The sequence below is a fragment of the Coenobita brevimanus genome, chromosome 46 (assembly GCF_032717465.1).
Source record: "Coenobita brevimanus isolate Jiangsu-jjx chromosome 46, ASM3271746v2, whole genome shotgun sequence".
Taxonomy (NCBI): domain Eukaryota; kingdom Metazoa; phylum Arthropoda; class Malacostraca; order Decapoda; family Coenobitidae; genus Coenobita; species Coenobita brevimanus.
In genome coordinates this window covers 1,174,648-1,193,817 of record NC_136999.1, presented here as the reverse complement: position 1 = coordinate 1,193,817, position 19,170 = coordinate 1,174,648, and the positions used below count along the sequence as shown (strand labels likewise).

At 41.6% G+C, this 19,170-nt stretch overlaps 2 protein-coding genes across 2 annotated transcripts; both read left to right on the top strand.

The window, feature by feature from the left end:
- The first annotated feature begins 297 nt into the window (after positions 1 to 297).
- On the top strand, positions 298 to 10,216 carry LOC145398598 (kynurenine/alpha-aminoadipate aminotransferase, mitochondrial-like). Its single transcript, XM_080271405.1, has 11 exons — positions 298 to 354; positions 1,137 to 1,204; positions 2,286 to 2,454; positions 2,855 to 3,044; positions 4,026 to 4,157; positions 5,309 to 5,458; positions 6,672 to 6,851; positions 7,838 to 7,964; positions 8,387 to 8,436; positions 8,667 to 8,825; positions 10,036 to 10,216. Exons 2-11 carry the CDS (start codon positions 1,138 to 1,140, stop codon positions 10,081 to 10,083), a joined length of 1,272 nt encoding a protein of 423 aa, XP_080127531.1. The 5' UTR covers positions 298 to 354; position 1,137; the 3' UTR covers positions 10,084 to 10,216.
- Positions 10,217 to 14,638: 4,422 nt separating this feature from the next.
- LOC145398597 (ATPase inhibitor mai-2, mitochondrial-like) lies at positions 14,639 to 18,332 on the top strand. Its single transcript, XM_080271404.1, has 4 exons — positions 14,639 to 14,738; positions 16,297 to 16,435; positions 17,338 to 17,486; positions 18,038 to 18,332. The coding sequence occupies exons 1-4, from the start codon at positions 14,680 to 14,682 to the stop codon at positions 18,072 to 18,074; spliced, it is 384 nt and encodes a 127-aa protein (XP_080127530.1). The 5' UTR covers positions 14,639 to 14,679; the 3' UTR covers positions 18,075 to 18,332.
- The last annotated feature ends 838 nt before the right edge of the window (positions 18,333 to 19,170 follow it).

Below are 19,170 nucleotides of genomic sequence, written 5' to 3'. Positions count from 1 at the left end.
CGTAAAAGAAGTCGTGTATAAGTTTTAGAGGCGTAGAGAAAGGGAAAAATAAAGAATTAAATCGAGTGAACGTAGGGTGAAGTCGTTGCAAAGGGTTATTTTCCTCGACCTACATGTGATCTAAGCTGGTTAATCATCACGGATCAAGGTCGACGCAATTCGTTAACGAAGGAAACCAGGGTTGAAAACCATTGTCAAATTTTAGCATTCATCATGAGCAGTCAGTTATCATCCTGCCAGGATGTGGTGATTGGCAGGGATTGGAACTTGGACGCTCAAGGTCAGTGTGCAGCAGTCGTGCAGGGGCAAGTTATATCAAGCCGTCCCAGCACACCACTGAATCAGTCATTACAGGTGATGTATTTCATGCTTAGTGTTATTGTTTATGTCGTCATGTGTACATATGCATACGTCAGGAGTTGATGTGTTATTGATGTTATATTAGTGGTTTTAAGTTAGCTGAGGTTACTGAAAACGGTTTAACAGCCAGTTTTTCTGACTTGGCAACTTGACAGCAGCTGTGATGGTAACTCTAGACGGGGTAGGCCTGTAGTAGCCTACATCATGGCAAGCTACAATAACAATAATATTACAGTTTAATTATGTTTAACATCCTTTCTCATAGATGGTAGGTTTGGAGTGGGTAGGACAACAGTATAGATTCCATATTTATTTTCAGCATCATTTCATATAGCTAGCTAGTGCTGTATAGGTAGCTGTAGAATAAGTATGTCAGTATTATATCATCAGATGATATATTAGGATCTTTTCTGAATATAACCACATATTTCCATGTGGCATAATTAAGTACTGTATACTAATGATTATAACTGAGCCTTTTTTTTTTTTTTTCTTTTTTAAAAATAAATATATGCAGTCAGAGTAGGAAGGGGAGCATAGTATTGCCTTCCAGTTATAGCAAGATATACTGTACACCCTTGATATAACAAATTAATTGGCACCAGACCTTTGACACTAAAGCCGAACACTCTTTTGTTCAGTAATTTCCCAGGCGTCATGCTCCTCATGGGGCAATGTAGGATTGGATGATGGATAGATGGATGGATATACTGTGTATATATATATATATATATATATAATACTGACAAGTTTCTGAAGTACAGTTTATGTTTCAGCATGAACTACTCAAGATATGTAACAACTCTCTCACAGAACCGTCAGGGCTCACTTATCCGAGAGATGAGTAAGTACCTGTATTTTGCTCTTTTGTTTTTATACTGGTGTGTGCATTTATACTGCGGTATAGCAAATATATTTATGCAGTTATTATGTAGTACATTTCAGTGTTTTGTATATTGTTTTTGTATCATGCAGCACTTGGCTTTTCATGCTGGATGTGCAGTATTTGAGTAGGGTACAGCATAATAATCAGGTTCCAGATAATGCTTCACTATGCAGTATTACATGTAGTTTTACCTGAAACTTAGAATACAGGATAGCGCTGCAACTGTATATTACTGTTGTTGTTTATCAACCCCCATGTCTGCCTGGCTTAGCAGACCCATCAGCCACAGGGAAGCAACCACCCCTACAGGAGCAGTGATCTGATGTCCCCTTGTGGCTGACAGCACCTTGCCAGAGCAAGACATGGGGAAGAGTTTGAGGGTTTGGTTCCCAGATGGAAGCCACATTTGTGTCTTTCTACCCACTCAGCTGGAGCACTGTAGCTAGCTCCACTTCACCCTGTAATTTGGTTACATGGTTACCCCCCCCCAGTTTTGTAAATGGTTTCCCAGGTTACAGGGAACCATTACGCTTGTCACTCAGTGTAGAACCACCTGAAGTAGAAAGAAAAGTAATAAAATGTGACAGGAAGGAAAATGAGAAGTAGGAAGAGAAAAGGACAGACACAGAGAGAAAATGAGAAAGGGGAAGAAAGACGTAGGAAGCAGTGCATCAAGTGAGTGGATGATTGTTGCCCACACCTATCACCTGTATATTGCTGTTAGTGACAAAAACAGAAATGCAGTTTGTTTCCTGTCATACAGTACAATATTTAAATATGGGTGAATTATGCCATTATACTGAAAATGTGTTTATTGTGAAGATAAAACAGTTTTGGCTTGACCTAGACCCATTGTAGTATGATATTGCCTCAGTTCATACTTGAGGAAGATCCAAGATGACTTAAACTATTGCCTGCTCACAATAAACAGTTCCAGTTTGCTGTATGGTTCTAATTCATCCAAGAATGTTATTCCATATTCTTTCCAGTACAAGAATGACTACCTCATTAATACTATAATTTTATTCCAATATTCCAGCTAGTCTGCTAACAAATGCATCACCTGAGTTGGTTTTTATGGCCGGGGGTCTGCCCAACCCACACATGTTCCCATTCCAGGCCGCATCTGTCACTTTAAAGGACGGCCGAGCACTAACCTTACACCCCAAGCTAATGACAGACTGCTTACAATATGGACCAACACCAGGGTGGGTAACTGAATTGTGTAAGAGTACCGTACAGTCATTATAATCATCTTCATCATTTTATTGTCAGTTTTCACTACCATCATTATCTGCATTATAGGTACCAGTAAAATTGTATTAGATAATGTTTCTATAATATACTGTTGACCATTTAAAAAAAAAAAAAAAAAAAAAAAAAAAAAAGTCAATAAAGGGAGTACTGTACTAATGTTTCCACATGTTATAACTCTAGATGTGTTTCTATTCCTACAAGTAGATACATTAAATACCTGGTAGATAGGTGAGTGAGTAGATAGATAAAAGATAAATGGATATAATTGGTAGATTGGCAGATTGACTAAGAATTAATGGACAGACCAGCAGAAAGGATAAACAGCCTAACAGTGCATCCTTATTACCACAGATACCCACCATTAGTGAAGCAGCTGAAGGACCTGACGCAGAAGCTCCACTCACCCCCCTGCTGGTCTGACACTGAGCTTATAGTGACCGCTGGCAGCCAGGATGGTTTGTGTAAAGCCATAGAGATGATGATCAACCCTGGGGACTATTTCGTGACCCAAGAACCATGCTACACTGGCACTCTTTCTATTGTAAGATTCTCATTTATTTTCAGATGCCATCAGCTGTGACAGAAGTCAATATAGTTCTGTGTCTGTCTGTCTGGTTATCTGTATGGCTGTCTGTCTGTTTATTGATCTGTTTGTCTGTCAGTCTGTCTACCTATTTTCGTCTGTTTGTACAGCATATACAGTATCTATCTACTGTATCTCTTTCTGTCGAACTGTCCGTCTGTGTGTTGAGCTATCTACCTGTCTCTCTTGTCAGTTTATATGCAGTTATCTACAAACACTTTAATCCCAGAGGGGTGGCCACAAACAAATCAACTCCATATTACACAATAATTTATTCTTTGTAATTTATTCTTGCTACTTCCAAATGAATCTCCCAACATAGGAATATATCTTTCCCCTTCAATCCCAGAAAGTCTCTCCAAAACTGCATAAAACTCTCAGAAACTGCAGGAAAGAAATACAGAATATGTTATGGTATGATGCTCAGCCTTTCATTCACTTGGGATTTATCACGAAAAGATCATATTACCTCTCTTGCAAGTTCTCCCTCCGAGGGATTAGGTGTGCTAAGCCTACTTTATACAGCAGTTTTATTTGCCCTGGTGTTGAATGAGAAGTGTATTTGGATATTTTTGTCGGAATGGCTTCTTTTTGTACGCCCAGTGACAAATATAGACCTAATATATCACCGCTTCTGTTCCTCGCTTTCCTCTGCTGACTAGTGTTACAAAGCTGAGAGTTGCTTGATGTGTTCCTGTGCCCACAGATGATTCCCTTTGATATAGCCTAATGCATCAGGGAGGAAAGCAACAGACATACCATAAGTGTGAAGTAGAGACTGTAGAAAAAACAATGAACTTTTATGATGGTGGCATTGGTGATGATGTTGATAATGACAATGATAATGATGGTGATAATGATGATGATGATGATGGTGGTGATGGTAATGATGATACCTACAGTGCTGGTGATGATGATGATAAATGATGATGTTTTCAGTTGAACCCATACAAGCCATGCTACCTGACAGTGAGCAGTGACCATGAGGGTATGCGTCCAGAGGCGCTGCGTGAGGCTCTGGCTCAGTGGAGACCAGAAGATGTGAAGGACTCTGATGGTAATGTGCCTAAGGTATGAATCACTTATTACCTACTGCTTTCCTACCTACCTAAGCTGCTTGCCTACCTGCCTGTTTGCTTATGTACCTACCTACTTACCTGCCTACTTCCCTGCCTACCTGCATGCATACATACCTGCCAAGATACGATGGACCCTTATGGTGATGTGGTAAAGGTACGGATCGCTTATTTACTGCTTTCATACTTACCTACTTACATACTTTCTTACTTACCTACTTACTTAAATACCTACCTCCTAGGATATGAAAGACACTACTGATAATGTACCTAAGGTATGGATTACTTACTCATGAACCCCGTCACTGCAGTGACATGATTGTTGTTTCATCCTTAAGATGATTATATTCAGATCTTAGTAGATGATCCATAACTGGAGGGGTAAGGAACAGCCTCAGTGGACCCCTCCCTTACTGCAAGCCCTTCCTAACTTGAACAGAATCATGTACAGACAGGAACAATGAAATAAAAAATTTAATTGATTTGAAAGGGTTTAGGATGAGGGAACTCATATTTAAATTGTATTTGGACACAGGAGAAAAATTTTGACAGTGTTTACAGGAGGGGGAGGCTGAGGATGAGATGGAGGGATGGGGTGGAGAGGTATATGGGAGAGGGGGGTGTGAGTTGGGAGCAGGGGAGTGAAATGGCGGGGGACAGGACGACTTGGAGGCGATTTGTTTGTGGCCACCCCAAACGGGATTAAGGTGTCTGGTAATAGATAGATAGATAGATTTACAGGCCAGGATGATAGTGAAATATAAATACTGATATTTAGTTTATACTTTGTATTAGTACTGAGTATGTTAAAGAGGTGAAGCAGAGGGTAAATTGAGTTGGTTTGGGCATGTGGAGAAGATGGAAGATGACAGCTGGGTGCAGAGAGTGAGAGATATGAATGTTAAGAATAAAATTGCTAGAGGTAGACCAGAAGAGACTTGGGATGAGATCATAGAGTAGTTAAGGGACTGAATAGAGAGACCACTTGAAATCAAGCAGCATAGAGAGCCACCATTACATGATCCAGGTCGATGCGTGCATATGTTGAAGCCTTATAAACAAAGTGAATGAAATTATTATTCCAGATACTGGTGTATCCCTGATGTATACAAACTGATATTTACATTGTATATTCTCTTATTGCAGGTCTTATATATCAACCCCAATGCATGCAACCCCACTGGTGTGTCCCTGACGGAGGAAAGGCGGCGAGAGATTTACAGAATTGCATCAGATTACAACCTCATCATATTAGAAGATGATCCATATTACTTTGTGCAGTTTGGAGATATGAAGGTAAACATGATATGACTGAATTGAAGAGAACCTAACCTAATCTAATCTAACCAAACCTAACCTAACCTAACTCAACCCAGCCCATCCAGTGTGGTGCTGGAAAGGGATGTCATATGTGGTGGTAGAGCTGCCCAGGTTTACAAACATCCCTCATCTCCTTCTCTATCCCCAGAGAGGAGGATAGTTGACTGCCAGAGAAGGGTAACTTCAACCTGCAGTCTACCAAGTAATCTTTATGAGAAATGCTCTACTCTCCTTACTTCAGTTCTTGCTTCATATATCATCTGACTGTGGCTCTACACTGGGACAAAAATTGTTAGGTACAGTTGTTGAAATTTACTGGGTTTTACGAGGAAAAGAAGCATCAGTAGGCACCTTGAAATGGTATATTGTGCGACAGTAAATTACTGTAAACTTAATAGCAAAAATAAATGTGAGAAGGCAACATAAAAATTATATATGTTGAGACAATAATTTACTGTGATGGTAGAGGGTGGCGACCATCATACACACACTTGATGTAGTGCTGCCTACGTCTTCCTTCACCTTTATCACTCTTTTTCTGTGTCAGCCCACTTTTCTGCCTATTTCTCCTATCTTTCTCGGCACTTTTTATTACTCTTCTTTCAGGTGGCTTTACATTGAATGACAAGCCTACTGGTTTCATGTTAGCCAGGAAACCATTTACAGTGCTGGGTGGCAACCATATATGGTAACCAACCCATATGTGTTCCCTACCTGTCAACAGGCATGTTGGTGGAAGGTTACAATAGTGCCCTTCCCTGTAAAACAGCCAACTCAAATACAAATCATCACTCCTCATGGGATTATTGCATCTTGCCATAGATAGATAGATAGTAATTTACTGCATCCTTAATACCTAAAAGCAATATCAAAAGACAGTTTAGATTACTGTTGACTTAATAGCAAAGAGGAACTTATGAAGCAGCTTCAAATGAGAAGTTACCATACTGGTATATTGTAGGACATATCACTAAGCTTCCTCATTATAGACACTGAAGGGTGAATGCTGAGGTTAGGTGAGTTTACATTAGGTTAGAGTTTAAATTAAGTTCTGGTTTTCCAGAACTTCCAACCAAGGTTCATGAGATTGGAAGCTGAAGGGCAAGTGCTGAGGTGAGGGTAGTTTAGGGTATGTTAGATTAGGTTAGGTTAGATTAGTCAGTTTAAATTAAGTTCCTTTGATTTCCAGGACTTCCCACCAAGCTTTCTGAGTATGGATATTGAAGGGCGAGTATTAAGGTTTGACTCATTCTCCAAAGTGCTGAGTTCTGGCATAAGGGTTGGCTATGTGACAGGCCCCAAACCACTCATCCAGAGGGTCCTGCTGCACATGCAAGTATCCATCCTTCATGCACCATCAGTCTCACAGGTGAGTGGCTGTGCATGTATTCTGTGACTACTGCTACTATACAACATCTCAAGGGTAGTGGTAGTGTAGGGTATGGCAGTTGTGGTAGAAATAGTATGATACGTATGATAGTTGTTTGTTGTTGTTGCGTAACTCCAGTCTGTCTGGCTGGGCAGACTCATCAACTGCAGGCAAGCAACCGTCCCTGTGGTGTGTCCTGTGCAGTGGACGGTGCCTCACCACGGCGAGGCTCAGGGAAGTGTGTGGATGTTTGGCTCCTGGATGGACACCATGTTTGCAACTCCACCCATATCACCCAATTATCTCGTTACTGTTATATGGTTACCACCAAGCATTGTAACTGGTTTCTTGGGTGTGATACTAATAGGGTGGTATTATAATAGAAATTATGTGGTAATTGTGGTAGAAATAATGGAGTAGTGATGGTAGAAAGTGTCATAGAAATAATGTAGTAGTGATGGTAGAAATTGTTAGAAATAATGTAGTAGTGATGGTAGAAAAAACAGTGTGGTAGAAATAACTTGGTAGTTGTGGGTGTGGTGCAGTAGTATGGTAGCTGTGGTAATGGCAGTGGTAACAAGATGTTTGTGTTGCTCTGTCATAACTGTAGCTGCATGAATATTTTGTTGATGATGATATGTAGAGTCAGAGTCCAAGCTGAGGATTATATTGCTACAGATCTTATTACACATCTCAAATATTTTTTCTCCCTGCAGCTTCCAGCAACAGTTGGGAAATAATTAGCTTGTTTTGTCACTTGGGTTAGTTTCCAGTCCTTAGAAAACATCAGGTGTATCATCACCAACCCCCCAATAAAGGGATTCCAGAAGAGGAAACATGGTGTCATTTTTAGATTAAATTAGAATGATGATACTTGTGGTAGTTGTGGTGGAAATACAGTAGTGTGGGAGTTATGGTAGAAATAATGTGATAAATGTGGTAGAAATAGTGAGTGTGATAGTAAGATATTTTGTGCATGCTTGTAGGTGTTGGTAAGCGAGCTGCTAAAGACTTGGGGAGAGGAGGGGTTCTTCAATCACACTCACTCTGTGCAGGAGTTCTACCTGAAGCAGAGAAATGCCATGGTGGCTGCAGCAGAGAAACACCTTACAGGTTAGTGCCACACGTGATATTATTAGAGACTTGGCTTCACTTATAGCTCCATTTAGAAATTTAACTTCTTCATTACTACTGAAAGGGGACACCTCCTTGTGGTGGCACCATTATAATTGGGCAGCTTTACTGATTGGTTGTGCAGACATCTCCAGTGCCCACACTGTCTCCCCCCCAAAAATGCTGAGGAGTTGAAAATGATTAGGGATCTTTATCAGGTTGAAACAAATGTGCTATAGTGTAATATAAGTTGTACTTGGTATTGGAATGGTGATGATGATGATGTGCACCTATTCAGTACAAGTATTTATTTACTAGCCAAGACTGATACCATATTGCTTTACCGTAGCTGTGTGGAATGTATAGGAAAAGATTGTTCAGTATTATTATGGTTACTAATACAGTATTATTTGCCTGTCCAGGTCTGTGTGAGTGGGCAGTTCCCACCGGAGGAATGTTTTTGTGGCTAAAGGTGAGTTTGTGTCCTGATCTCTCGTCACCACCCTATTTATCTTTATTTTTATGTTTCCAACTTTGGCCATTGACTTGATACTTCATTCCCTGAGGCCCAGCAGTCCTCCTACATGTCTGCCTAGGGCCTCAGATGAATCTGGGACCACAATAACAATTACAGCACTTCATTTATTTGCTTATGGTGCCACAACAACAACTAAGGCATTTCTCTTATTTTTTTATTTCTAGCTGCCCAATGTGCCCGATACGTGGGATATGATTCTTAAACGAGCGTTGAAAAAGAACATCGTTTTGGTCCCTGGCAGGGCATTCATGTGTGACAGCAGTAAGCCTTGCAACTACATGAGAGCTGCCTTTTCCATCGTCACACCAGACCAGATGGACACGGTAAGTTCCTGTTTTGTAATGGCAGGTGTTAAGGAATTAGTTGACCCTCCATATTCACGAGTTGACTTTTTGCAGCCTCAGTTAATCATCCATCCATCATCCAGTCTCACTTTGCCCCATATAAACAGTAGCGTATGGGCCTGGGGCTAGGCTACTCAGTCCCGACATTTAAGGCAAGAGTGGCCAACTTTGCTAGCTCCATAGCGGCATTATGTGAGCAGTAAACCCGACACACTCTCAGCTAGAAACATAGAGTTCCATTATCAAAATCAAAAATCCATTTCAGAATGCACATGTTTACTATTAATTGCATTTAAAATGGTTTAGCAGCCATTATTAAACCATCTCACAATACTATTTATCTATCTATTGCCAGACGCCTCAATCCCGTTTGGGGTGGCCACAAACAAATCGCCTCCAAGTCGCCCTGTCCCCCGCCATTTCACTACCCTGCTTCCAACTCACACCCCCCTCTCTCATATACCTCTCCACCCCATCTCACAATACATTTAGAGTAAATACAGTACAGTATATTCTAATGACTGATGATGTTTTGGGACACGGGAAAGAATTTTTCGGCAGTCACATGTGAGGAGGATGGAAAATGAGAGACTGACTAGAAGATTGTATGTGAGTGAGGTGGAAGGGAAGAGGAGATCAAGGATGAGATGGAGGGATAGAGCAGAGATATGAAGGGGGGGTGAGTTGGAGAGAGGATAGCCAAGTGACAGAGGACATGGGGATGTGGAGGCCACCCCTTATGGGATTAAGGCATCTGGCAATAGACAGATAGACATAGTTGAAATATGACTTCACGGGGGGTTTTAAGGGTTGCCAGTTATTTGTGGATTTTCACCATTCATGACCAGATTTCTAAAGCATCACTTGTGACTATGGAGGGCCCAGTGTATTAACCTCTTGTAATTTTTAAATTATTCGTGACTTTATGTAAAAATAACAGATGACTTCCACTATACTTCCTTTACATTAATTGGGCCCAGATTATCATCCCTTTGGAGCTTATTTCACTTAGGTCAGTGGCAGAATAAGACAGTGCGACAGCTCTACATCCATTCCATGGCACTCATCATGACTATTACCATATTCTAATGTTTATTTGTTGGTGCAGCTGAGCAGTGAAGATGGGGAGATGGCAATTTTAGGCCAGTGTTGGAGAGAAAAGAGGATAACAGGTTTTCATTTGTTTCAGGGATTCAAAAATCTGGCTGAGCTGATTCATGAAGAGATGCAACGTTAGCCAACAAATTCCAACTTTACCTCCTAGATGCAAGAGCTGGCAGCTTTGATGGGAATTACTGAGAGATACTAAGAGAGAATGAGGCTTGAATGATGGGTGAATGAGTGTGTGGCCCACTTCACTAGGCATGCTGTTGATTCATTTTTTTTTTTTTTTTTTTTTTTTTTTTTTTTTTTAAACACTTTCCTTGCTTTCTGGACCCTACCTCACTCCTTCCTCGGGTGGGAAAGAGGGTGGAAGGATGATAAGTAATGTTTTAGCCAGTAGACCAGCTGTCCAATCCATCCATCCATCACCCAATCCTACATTACCCCATGAGGAGCATAGGAGCATGGTTAGCAAGTTGGTCCTGACATTTAAGATGAAAGTGACCAGCCTCACTCATCCCTGAGTGGCATTATGTGAGCAGTAAACCCCAACCACATCTTGGATGTAAACCTGCACAGAATCCAATTAGAGAGCTTTACTTATCTACTAAAACACCAGGTGCCATAATTTGGTGTTATGGTTACCACCTAGCATAGTAAATGGTTTCCTGGTGTACAGGAAGCCATTTGGCTTGTCACTCAGTGTAGAGTCACCCATGGGCAGAAGGAAGTGGAAAGAATGAAGGAAAGAAAGACAGAAGAGGAGGGAAGGGAGGAAAGGGCAGACACCCAAAGCAGCTCTGCATCGAGTGAGTGGATGGTGAGAGCGCCCCCAGTTGGTTGTGTTGTGTGTTATTGGTACTTATTTACTCCCTTGTTGCTGGGAGTCTTTTATAGTAAGTTAATATGATGAGGGAACAAGAGCACTGTGTTGTATTTTGAACTGCCAAAAGGTCAGGGAATATGTCAGTACTTCTCCTTGCCTGGAAGAACCATTATAGTCTAAGTTTAGGTGTATATATTACTGATGTGAGCTACTTAGGGTGCCTGGTAGTCTAGTGATTAGCATGCATCAGTTAGAGTGATGGCCTTGTATAGGTTTGATCCCTAGTAGGTTGATTAATTTATTATATTAAAAAAATCAAGGGAGAGTAACAGCAGAGGTCATTGCCAGCATACAACTGGAGTAATAACAGAACAGAGTTAAAATATGTACATACATATACATACTACTTAACAGTATTATAATTAAAACAGATAATAATGGTCACATAACATTAAAATCCATATAAAACATCAAGGACACATGTATTCGGTGACTGGAAGTATTTTGATCATGTAATGCCTTCAAGCGAAGTACACTGGTCATCAACCCCTGACTACACTGGACTGGAAGCCTTGCATTGGGTCCCTACACCTCAAGAGGGGTAAAATAGGATTGACTGTTGCCCTTGCCATCCATCATCCAATGTTGCATGTCCCCCAAAATAAGGAGTATAAGGACTTGGAGCTAAGCCACTGTTGTCCAGGTGTTTAAGACAGGAGTAATCAGTCATCTGTTCCTGATTATACTCTTTTCATTGTAACCTGGGCTGAAATTGCCATGATGCCATCTTGAATGCTGTAACAGTAGATTAACACTAGAATATGATGTAAGTCATGAAGAAACATTATGGAAAGAATGTAGTCATTGCACTGTCTTTTCTGTGTCACTGAGATATGTGAAATAAGGCCCAACAGGACAAAAACCTGGCCCAAGCTACGTTGAAAGTAGCTTAGTATACCGTGAGCACTATACCCCAACAAATCCCTGGACTCGGTGCTTATGGATCACATCCATTTGAAGCAGTGTGACTTTCTATATCCAGTTTATTTTCATCTAATGGAACTGGGCCACACACAACACGTTTATTATGTTGTGGTTGCATGAAATTCCTGGAGTCTCTCGGATACATTTATGTGAAGCTACAGAATGTGGTGAATGTCTTTGGCATATCCGACAGAGCCTGGATTCCAGGGGCTTGAATGATGAGTGAATGGAAGCATGGCCGATTGGATTTGGCAAATTTGGGCTGTCTGGACATTGTTACTCCTCACCCTGCCCTAGGGTGGGAAAGGAGGTCCGGATGATGATGATGATGTTGATGACTTAATTATGAGGTAAGTAAACCTCCATAGTTACTTGGAAAATAAATAATTTAATTTTGTGTCACAGTTGATGGCATAGATGCCATAAGTAACAGTTACCAATGTCTTCTTGCTAGGCATAGTTCAAGGTATGATGCCATAGGTATGATTTTTAAATTATTGTGATAGAATGTGCCTTGTATATTTTGTTATGATATTCTGTATGAAAGGGTTATAAAGGATATTGAGTTGGGAGTTATAATTGAGTTTTGTTTATTCACTTGAGGTGATACATTGTATCATTTTTGTTTTATTTATAAAGGCTCCAGTATGCTTATATGCATTGACCTTGGTCACTTAATGGTGGCTTTCCACACTGTTCAATTTCTAGCAGCCTCTCTGTTCAGTCCCATGTCCCTGAGGTCGCAGTGTATGATCTCGTCCCAAATCTTTTTCGGACTGCCTCTTGCAACCTTACTATCAGTGTCCACACCTTTCAACTTCTGCACCCAATTGTCATCCTCCATCTTCTCCACTTGCCCAAACAATCTCAGTCTAACCCTGTTCATCACATGAACGATTATGATACGGACATCAGTAGTCTCATTAAGCCAGTCAGGTTAATTCAGGTCTGTTTCTATCCATTCAAGCAATTTCAGGTTTACCATTCAGGTTTACTAAGATTCTCTTCTATACACCTTGCTAGCCAACTTGTCTGTAGGTTCACACCCTTCTCCCAACAGCCATCTCTTGGCCATGCACAGTTCTTCCAATTGATAAGATGATTCATGTTAACCAGTATGTTTATACTTATTTGCAATTTTCAAACTGACATTCCATGGGTCTTGGATGATAGCTGAGAGGGTGTGGCTCTAGAGACAGGTCAGATGGTGTGGAGCATAGTAATTTTGCCATTTATTCATATTCAGATCCTTCCATCCATCAATCTGTCTCTGTACCTATCTCCATCCATCCATCGACCCATCCATCCATCCATCCATCTATCCACCCATCCATCCACCCACCCGCCCATCCATCCATCCATCCACCCACCCATCCATTCATCCACCCATCCATCCATCCATTCATCCACCCATCCATCCATCCATTCATCCACCCATCCATCCATCCATTCATCCATCCATATATCTGTCAGTCTGTCTATCCATCCTTCCACTCAACTATCCATTCATCTATTCATTTATCCATCCATCCATCCACCCATCTATCCATCCATCTGTCAAACCATCCATCCATCCATTCATTCATCCATCCATCCATCTATCTATCTATCTATCTTGTAGGCTAGGCAGAAGGGACTGGATTGGATTGAATGGGATGGGATGGGATGAATCTGAATGTGGGGTATGACAGGGAGAATATCTATCTATAAACTGATGTCTTAAATACAAAGGGGTGGCTACATAACAAATCACCTCCGTTTTGCCTATTCAAGCACAAGACTGTCTTCTCCCTCCAACTCACATCACCTTCACACCTCTTCATCTCATCCTTGATTTCCCCTTTCCTTTCTTCCCCCCTCTGCTTCACATACACTCTCATAGTCAGTCTCAATCTGCATTCACTCTTAACATGGCCAAACCGACTCATGGTACTTCTAACACTTTCCAGCACACCCACACCAACACCACAACCTTCCCAAACTTCCTCATTTGTCTGCCTTGTGAAATATGCCTTCCAAATATTGGTATTGTAGATTGGCTAGTGGTTTAGGCAGCTCATCTTAATGTGAACCCAATGGACTGCAGGCTTAAAGCAGCCCTTCTGTGGCCCACCCTCCCCCTTATGGGGGATGGGGATTAAGATGAGTAATGTTTATATAACCAGGCAGTGGAGCCACCCAGTTACATTAGTGTCACCACTTGAAGGCATCTCTTCTCCATCACTAGTGAATGGTACTGGTAGGAGAATACTGTTGTATAATGGTGGTGGTCGGGGCAAACAAGGCCAAGTATACCTGGTGAAGATGGGTGCTTGGCTTGGCTGATAAGCTGTCAAGTCAAAGGAGAGAGGGAGAGAGAACTAGTGTTTCTTGAGGCAGTGATTTTGAAAGGGTATCTGGTTCTGAGGTTGGCAAGAATATATTAATCCTGCAGTGCCCCAGGAGAAGTATAGGAACCCGGGGCTTGGCAACACATTTGCGACATTTAAGGCGAGGGTGACCAGTCTTGATTTCCTGAGTGGCATTATGTCATCAAAAGACCCCAACTACTCCTCGAATGTAGGGACACCTTTTAGGACCCCATCTGGTTGGAGCACCTTTCTCCAGTAGATCAACAGGCGTCATGTGTTTTTATGGTTATAGTAAACTGATTCCTAAAAGACAGAAACTATTTGGTTTGTCACAACTGTAGTCAGCACTACACAGAGAGTGGAAGATGGATGCCCCCGCCTACGATTAAAAATAATAATAATAATAAATTCATAAATAGAAATAGACCTTGGACTGAAGGGATTAAGGAAAACAAAAATGACGACTATAAATTGGTGACTTGAGCGGGAGAGAGAGAGAGAGGTCATGCAGTTCATCGAGAGACGTAGAGGTGGCGTGGTGGTGTGATATCAATGTGACTAGACACATATGGTTATTATGGCATTTTATTCCACGTCACGGCTGCCACTTCGCCCCGCCATGGCCACGTAATTATTAACTGTGTTCGTTATACTCTTTAATACTGTGGACTATGATTCAGCACGTATATTTGATTGATGTCCGGTCTAGACTTGGGTAGTGCTCCTGTCAGCTGTTTTGCTTTGTACCTCTTTTTTTTTTTTTTTTCACCCCTTTACGTTACTGAGCCACAGTGTGTTGATATTAAAACCAATTAAATAGCATGCAAATTAAGGTGCTATATGCAAAATAAGGAGTAGAAGATAGGATGCTACGGAGCCTGCTATCCGTGAGTGTTACGCAGCTGGCTTTTAAATTGATATTATAGAAAAAGTAACGCATTCCCACTTCTAGTTAGGATCAGGTACACAAAAAATGAAATAATATTATGATCATGGTCCAGAGAATACCTCTGGACCCTGATTGTGATATGCTGTTTCCGCAGATAAAGCTGATTTCTTAAAATCATAGACACAACTCTCAGTTTTGACTTTTTTACCGTTTGGTTGTCGTATCAGGTGCATGAGCAAGCACGTAAAAGCGTTGTGTGTTTATTTTGCGTGGATAATGAGTGTTTTGGTGAGTCGAGTGCCTAGATGTCAGATGAAAACGCTTTGCCAACACAGGTCCAGAGACTTGTGAGAAATGGAAAATCTTAAGAATCACAGTACCATAGAAGTATTGTCTATGATCTCAAAGATAGCCAGGTCATAACTAACTTAAGAGGTGGAATGACACTATTAATTTTTCTGTAGACAGATGTTTCCATTTTGCTGAAGTGGCATCTGTATGACTTGTGGTGAGACGTGACTGTGGTGGTAACATGAGTGACCTTGGGAACCGGTCCACACACACCCACACACACACAGTGCATCCACACACACTTGGGTCTGTGTACATACAGACATGATACATGAATACATACAACATGCATGCATACGCAGACGCACCACTTTGCAAACACACGCTCAAAATATATACAGACAAACACTACATCCCAAGCAGACTGTGTGTGTGCGTGTGTGTGTGTGTGTGTGCAGGTTATGCCGTGTGATGAGATGCAGGGTCTGAGTAGGGGCAGGCTGGATGTCAGTGAAGAAAGAAATTAAAATAGCTCGCTTTTTCCCATTTTTGCAGGTTGTGATGCAGGATAAAAGAGAGATAAAGCCAACTCTGCGTTCTTACTACAAGTTGTGTCGTGTGATGAGTACAAGAGATAAAAAAAAAAAAAAAAAAAGTGGGCGTGGTCAGGTTGAGGGTACTGAGGGCGTTATTAGATATGCTTGGGGGGGGGGGGGTTACTGGGCAAGAGAAAGAGATAGAGGTAGAGAGATAAAGTTAGCCCTACCAAGGATAAGTGTTTATAGTCTTTAAGCTCTACTGCCTACACTGTAGGCATACGACACTACCTGCAGGGCCTGCAGGTAGTGTCGTATGTTTAGTACGGGAGATGCAGGGTCGGGGTCGGGTCAGGGTGGAGGTAGTGGTGGTGAGGAGTCACTAGGAGAGATAAATAAGGCTAAATCTCTCTCTCTCTCTCTCTCTCTCTCTCTCTCTCTCTCTCTCTCTCTCCCTCTCTCTCTCCAGGTTGTGCCGTGTGATGAGTACGGGAGAAGCAGGGTCGGGGTCAGGTCAGGGCGGGGGTACTGGGGGCGCAGTAAGAGATGCTGGGGGATCGCTGGGCAAGAGGGAGGCCGCCTTGGAGGAGCAGTACTTTAGGAAACTGGTGAGTCCCCTTGTTTTCGCCTAATGGAACAGACTCTCTCTCTTTCTCTCTCTCTCTCTCTGGACAGTCGTTTCTTCGAGAGGTGTGTGTGTGTGTGTGTGTGTGTGTGTGTGTGTGTGTGTGTGTGTGTGAAACCTAACCATAACATACACAGAATCAAACCAATAATTCCCCTTCTTCTATGTAATTAAATCCTATATATCATTAAAAGTAAGAGTTAATTTATAGGAAAGGTGGTGTTCATATGGTCTTTACTGAACACTTGGATTAAGGGAGTTTCCTACACAGATGTGACTGCAACTGACTTGTGCTCGGAACAGTTCTAGATTTCTTTTACCTTGACTTGGTCGGGATTTTTGTCTTTTGCAGCTTATTTCACGTATTTCAGTGGCAGAAAAAGACAGTATTATGGCTTTACATCCCTTCCATGCCACTTCTTCGTGACATGCACCATGTTCTATAGTCCTTTTACACTAACTTGGCCTAGATTTTGGTCCTTTTGTAGTTTATTTCACACGGCTTAGCGACAGAAATGAAAACTTGTGGCTCTACGTACACTCCATTGCAATTTTTCGTGACTAGCATCATGTTCGTGTTAATCTATTGCTTCAGCTCAGCCTTCAAGATGAGGGGATGGTAACTGTAGGCCAAGTTGGAGTAAAAAGAGTATTCTACAACAATACTTTTCTCTAGGTATAATCTCGTGGCCCCTCCCCATCCCCCACAATGATTCCAGCCCATCCCACCCACTCCTCTGCTCACTACGCCCATTTCCTTACCTCCCCCTCTCCCTTGCCTCCCGTTAGTTTTACATTATTATTATTATTATTATTAGTTATTGTTATCATCATCATCATCAATGCTGTTATCATCATCATCATCATCATCACCACCTATTCCAGCAACACCGTCAGCTGGAGAAGATGAGGGCAGGGATAGAGGAGGAGGTCGAGTTCCACAAGGCTCAGCTGGAGGCCCACCGGGAGGCGATCAAGCGACACCACCGAATTCTTGACGACCTCGAAATGAACATCCGAAACGTCGAAGCCAGGTGCTGTCAGTTTTCCCCCGTCTTAGGTTCTTTTTCTCCTTAGCACTTTTCCTTAGGAATTTATTTCGCAAGTTTCACCTTTGCATCTTTTGCTTTTTAGCACCTTCCTTAGCTATTTATTTTGCAAGTTACATCTTAAGCATTCTCTTGTTTGTATCTTCTAAATTTCTTTAATCTTAGGTTCAATTTCTTCCTCTTAGCACCTCTTTCTTGGCGATTTAGTCTGTACCTGTGTCAATGTCATGTTTAGCTTAGAATTCAGGCTTGAGATACGTAAATTTTAGGACACTTTAAAGTGGAGAGATTATAGTTAAGGTCCTTTATTTCCACTTCTTCGTGGCCAGCAATGGACATACGTCAATTTTAGGCCAAGTTAAGAAGCTCCATAGCTTTACTTCCACTTCTTCTTAACTAGCGATGGAGATACGTCAATTTTAAGCCAAGTTAAGGTGAATCGAGTGTACAGTACTTATCATCCTTTATTTGCACTTCCTCTTGACTGGCGCTGCGTGTACATGTATATTTATGATGTTTATCCTTTTGTTTCACAGGGATAAGATGACTGGCAATTATAGCGATTCGGACTGAGTGAGTGAGACATGCCAGAACGTTCCTCAGCACCTCTTCCTGGGCGGTCTGGTCTGCACACGACGCCCTTTTTTTACCCTCTTGTACTGGCATGAGCAAAAGTTCGCCCACAGTCCTTTGCCAGCATTGTGTAAAAGGAGAATATATGTAAAACTGTAATATGGCCAAGTGTGACCGAGAATGTTGTTGTATCTTTGTAGCAGTTTCGGTACAGTATATGGATCTGATTTTTCTATTTTTTAGTATAATTTATGGATATTTTTCTTTGATGCCTAATAAAATAAAAAAATCTATAAATATATGGTGTTTGTTCCCCTTCTCGTAGTATTAGGCTGTTCTCATATGAGGTAGGAGTGAATCTCCTTGGTTACTCGTCAGATTGGCACTCCAATATGTCCCTTTCCTAGAACAGTACAAGTCTCTCTCTCTCTCTCTTTCTCTCTCTGGTCAGTCTTTTCTTCTTTTGTGTGTGTGTGTGTGTGTGTGTGTGAGAGAGAGAGAGACTGGTCTGTTTTCATCTGAGGGGCCTGGGCCAGCAGAACTTCAATACTCAGTCGTGGTTGCATGAAATTCAATGAGCCTTAGTTATGTATGATGCAGGACTGAGTCTCCTTGGTTACTAGTCAAATCGTCCCTCCAGTTTGAGCTCATCTGGCCATCAATTGAACTAAAAGGATCAAGGGATCTTTGTCAGGTTGGAATAAACGCCCTATAGGTGTTAGAAGCTCCATAGCTCCTTACAGACTTGTTTAGCATATTACATCTTTGTATTTTCTGTTACTGTAGCAAATAATATTACACACACACACACACACACACGCACGCGCGCGCGCGCAATAAAAACCATTAAACAGTGATGAAAGGAAGGAAGAAGAATCAACACTTCATTCATTTTAACCTGGCGGAGATTTTTTTTTTTTCCATTTCCAACCCATTGTCCGTAGCTCAGAGGTCCAGTCCCGGCAGATGAAAACAATCTGACAAAAAAATAACAAAATCTTGTAAGGCTTCGGTTACGTGAGTTTCGAAGCTCGGAACTGAGGTGAGGTGAAGGGTGAAGGAGAGAAAGGAGGCAGTGCAAGTCCAGCCTTCTCTG

Bases quoted from the DNA above. Each gene is read 5' to 3' on its own strand.
- LOC145398597 (XM_080271404.1), top strand. From the start codon at position 14,680: ATGGTTATTATGGCATTTTATTCCACGTCACGGCTGCCACTTCGCCCC. The intron at 16,436-17,337 runs GTGAGTCCCCTT...CACCTATTCCAG, and splicing joins AGCAGTACTTTAGGAAACTG to CAACACCGTCAGCTGGAGAA. The intron at 17,487-18,037 runs GTGCTGTCAGTT...TTTGTTTCACAG, and splicing joins ATCCGAAACGTCGAAGCCAG to GGATAAGATGACTGGCAATT.
- LOC145398598 (XM_080271405.1), top strand. From the start codon at position 1,138: ATGAACTACTCAAGATATGTAACAACTCTCTCACAGAACCGTCAGGGC. The intron at 4,158-5,308 runs GTATGAATCACT...CTCTTATTGCAG, and splicing joins CTGATGGTAATGTGCCTAAG to GTCTTATATATCAACCCCAA. The intron at 5,459-6,671 runs GTAAACATGATA...TTTGATTTCCAG, and splicing joins TGCAGTTTGGAGATATGAAG to GACTTCCCACCAAGCTTTCT.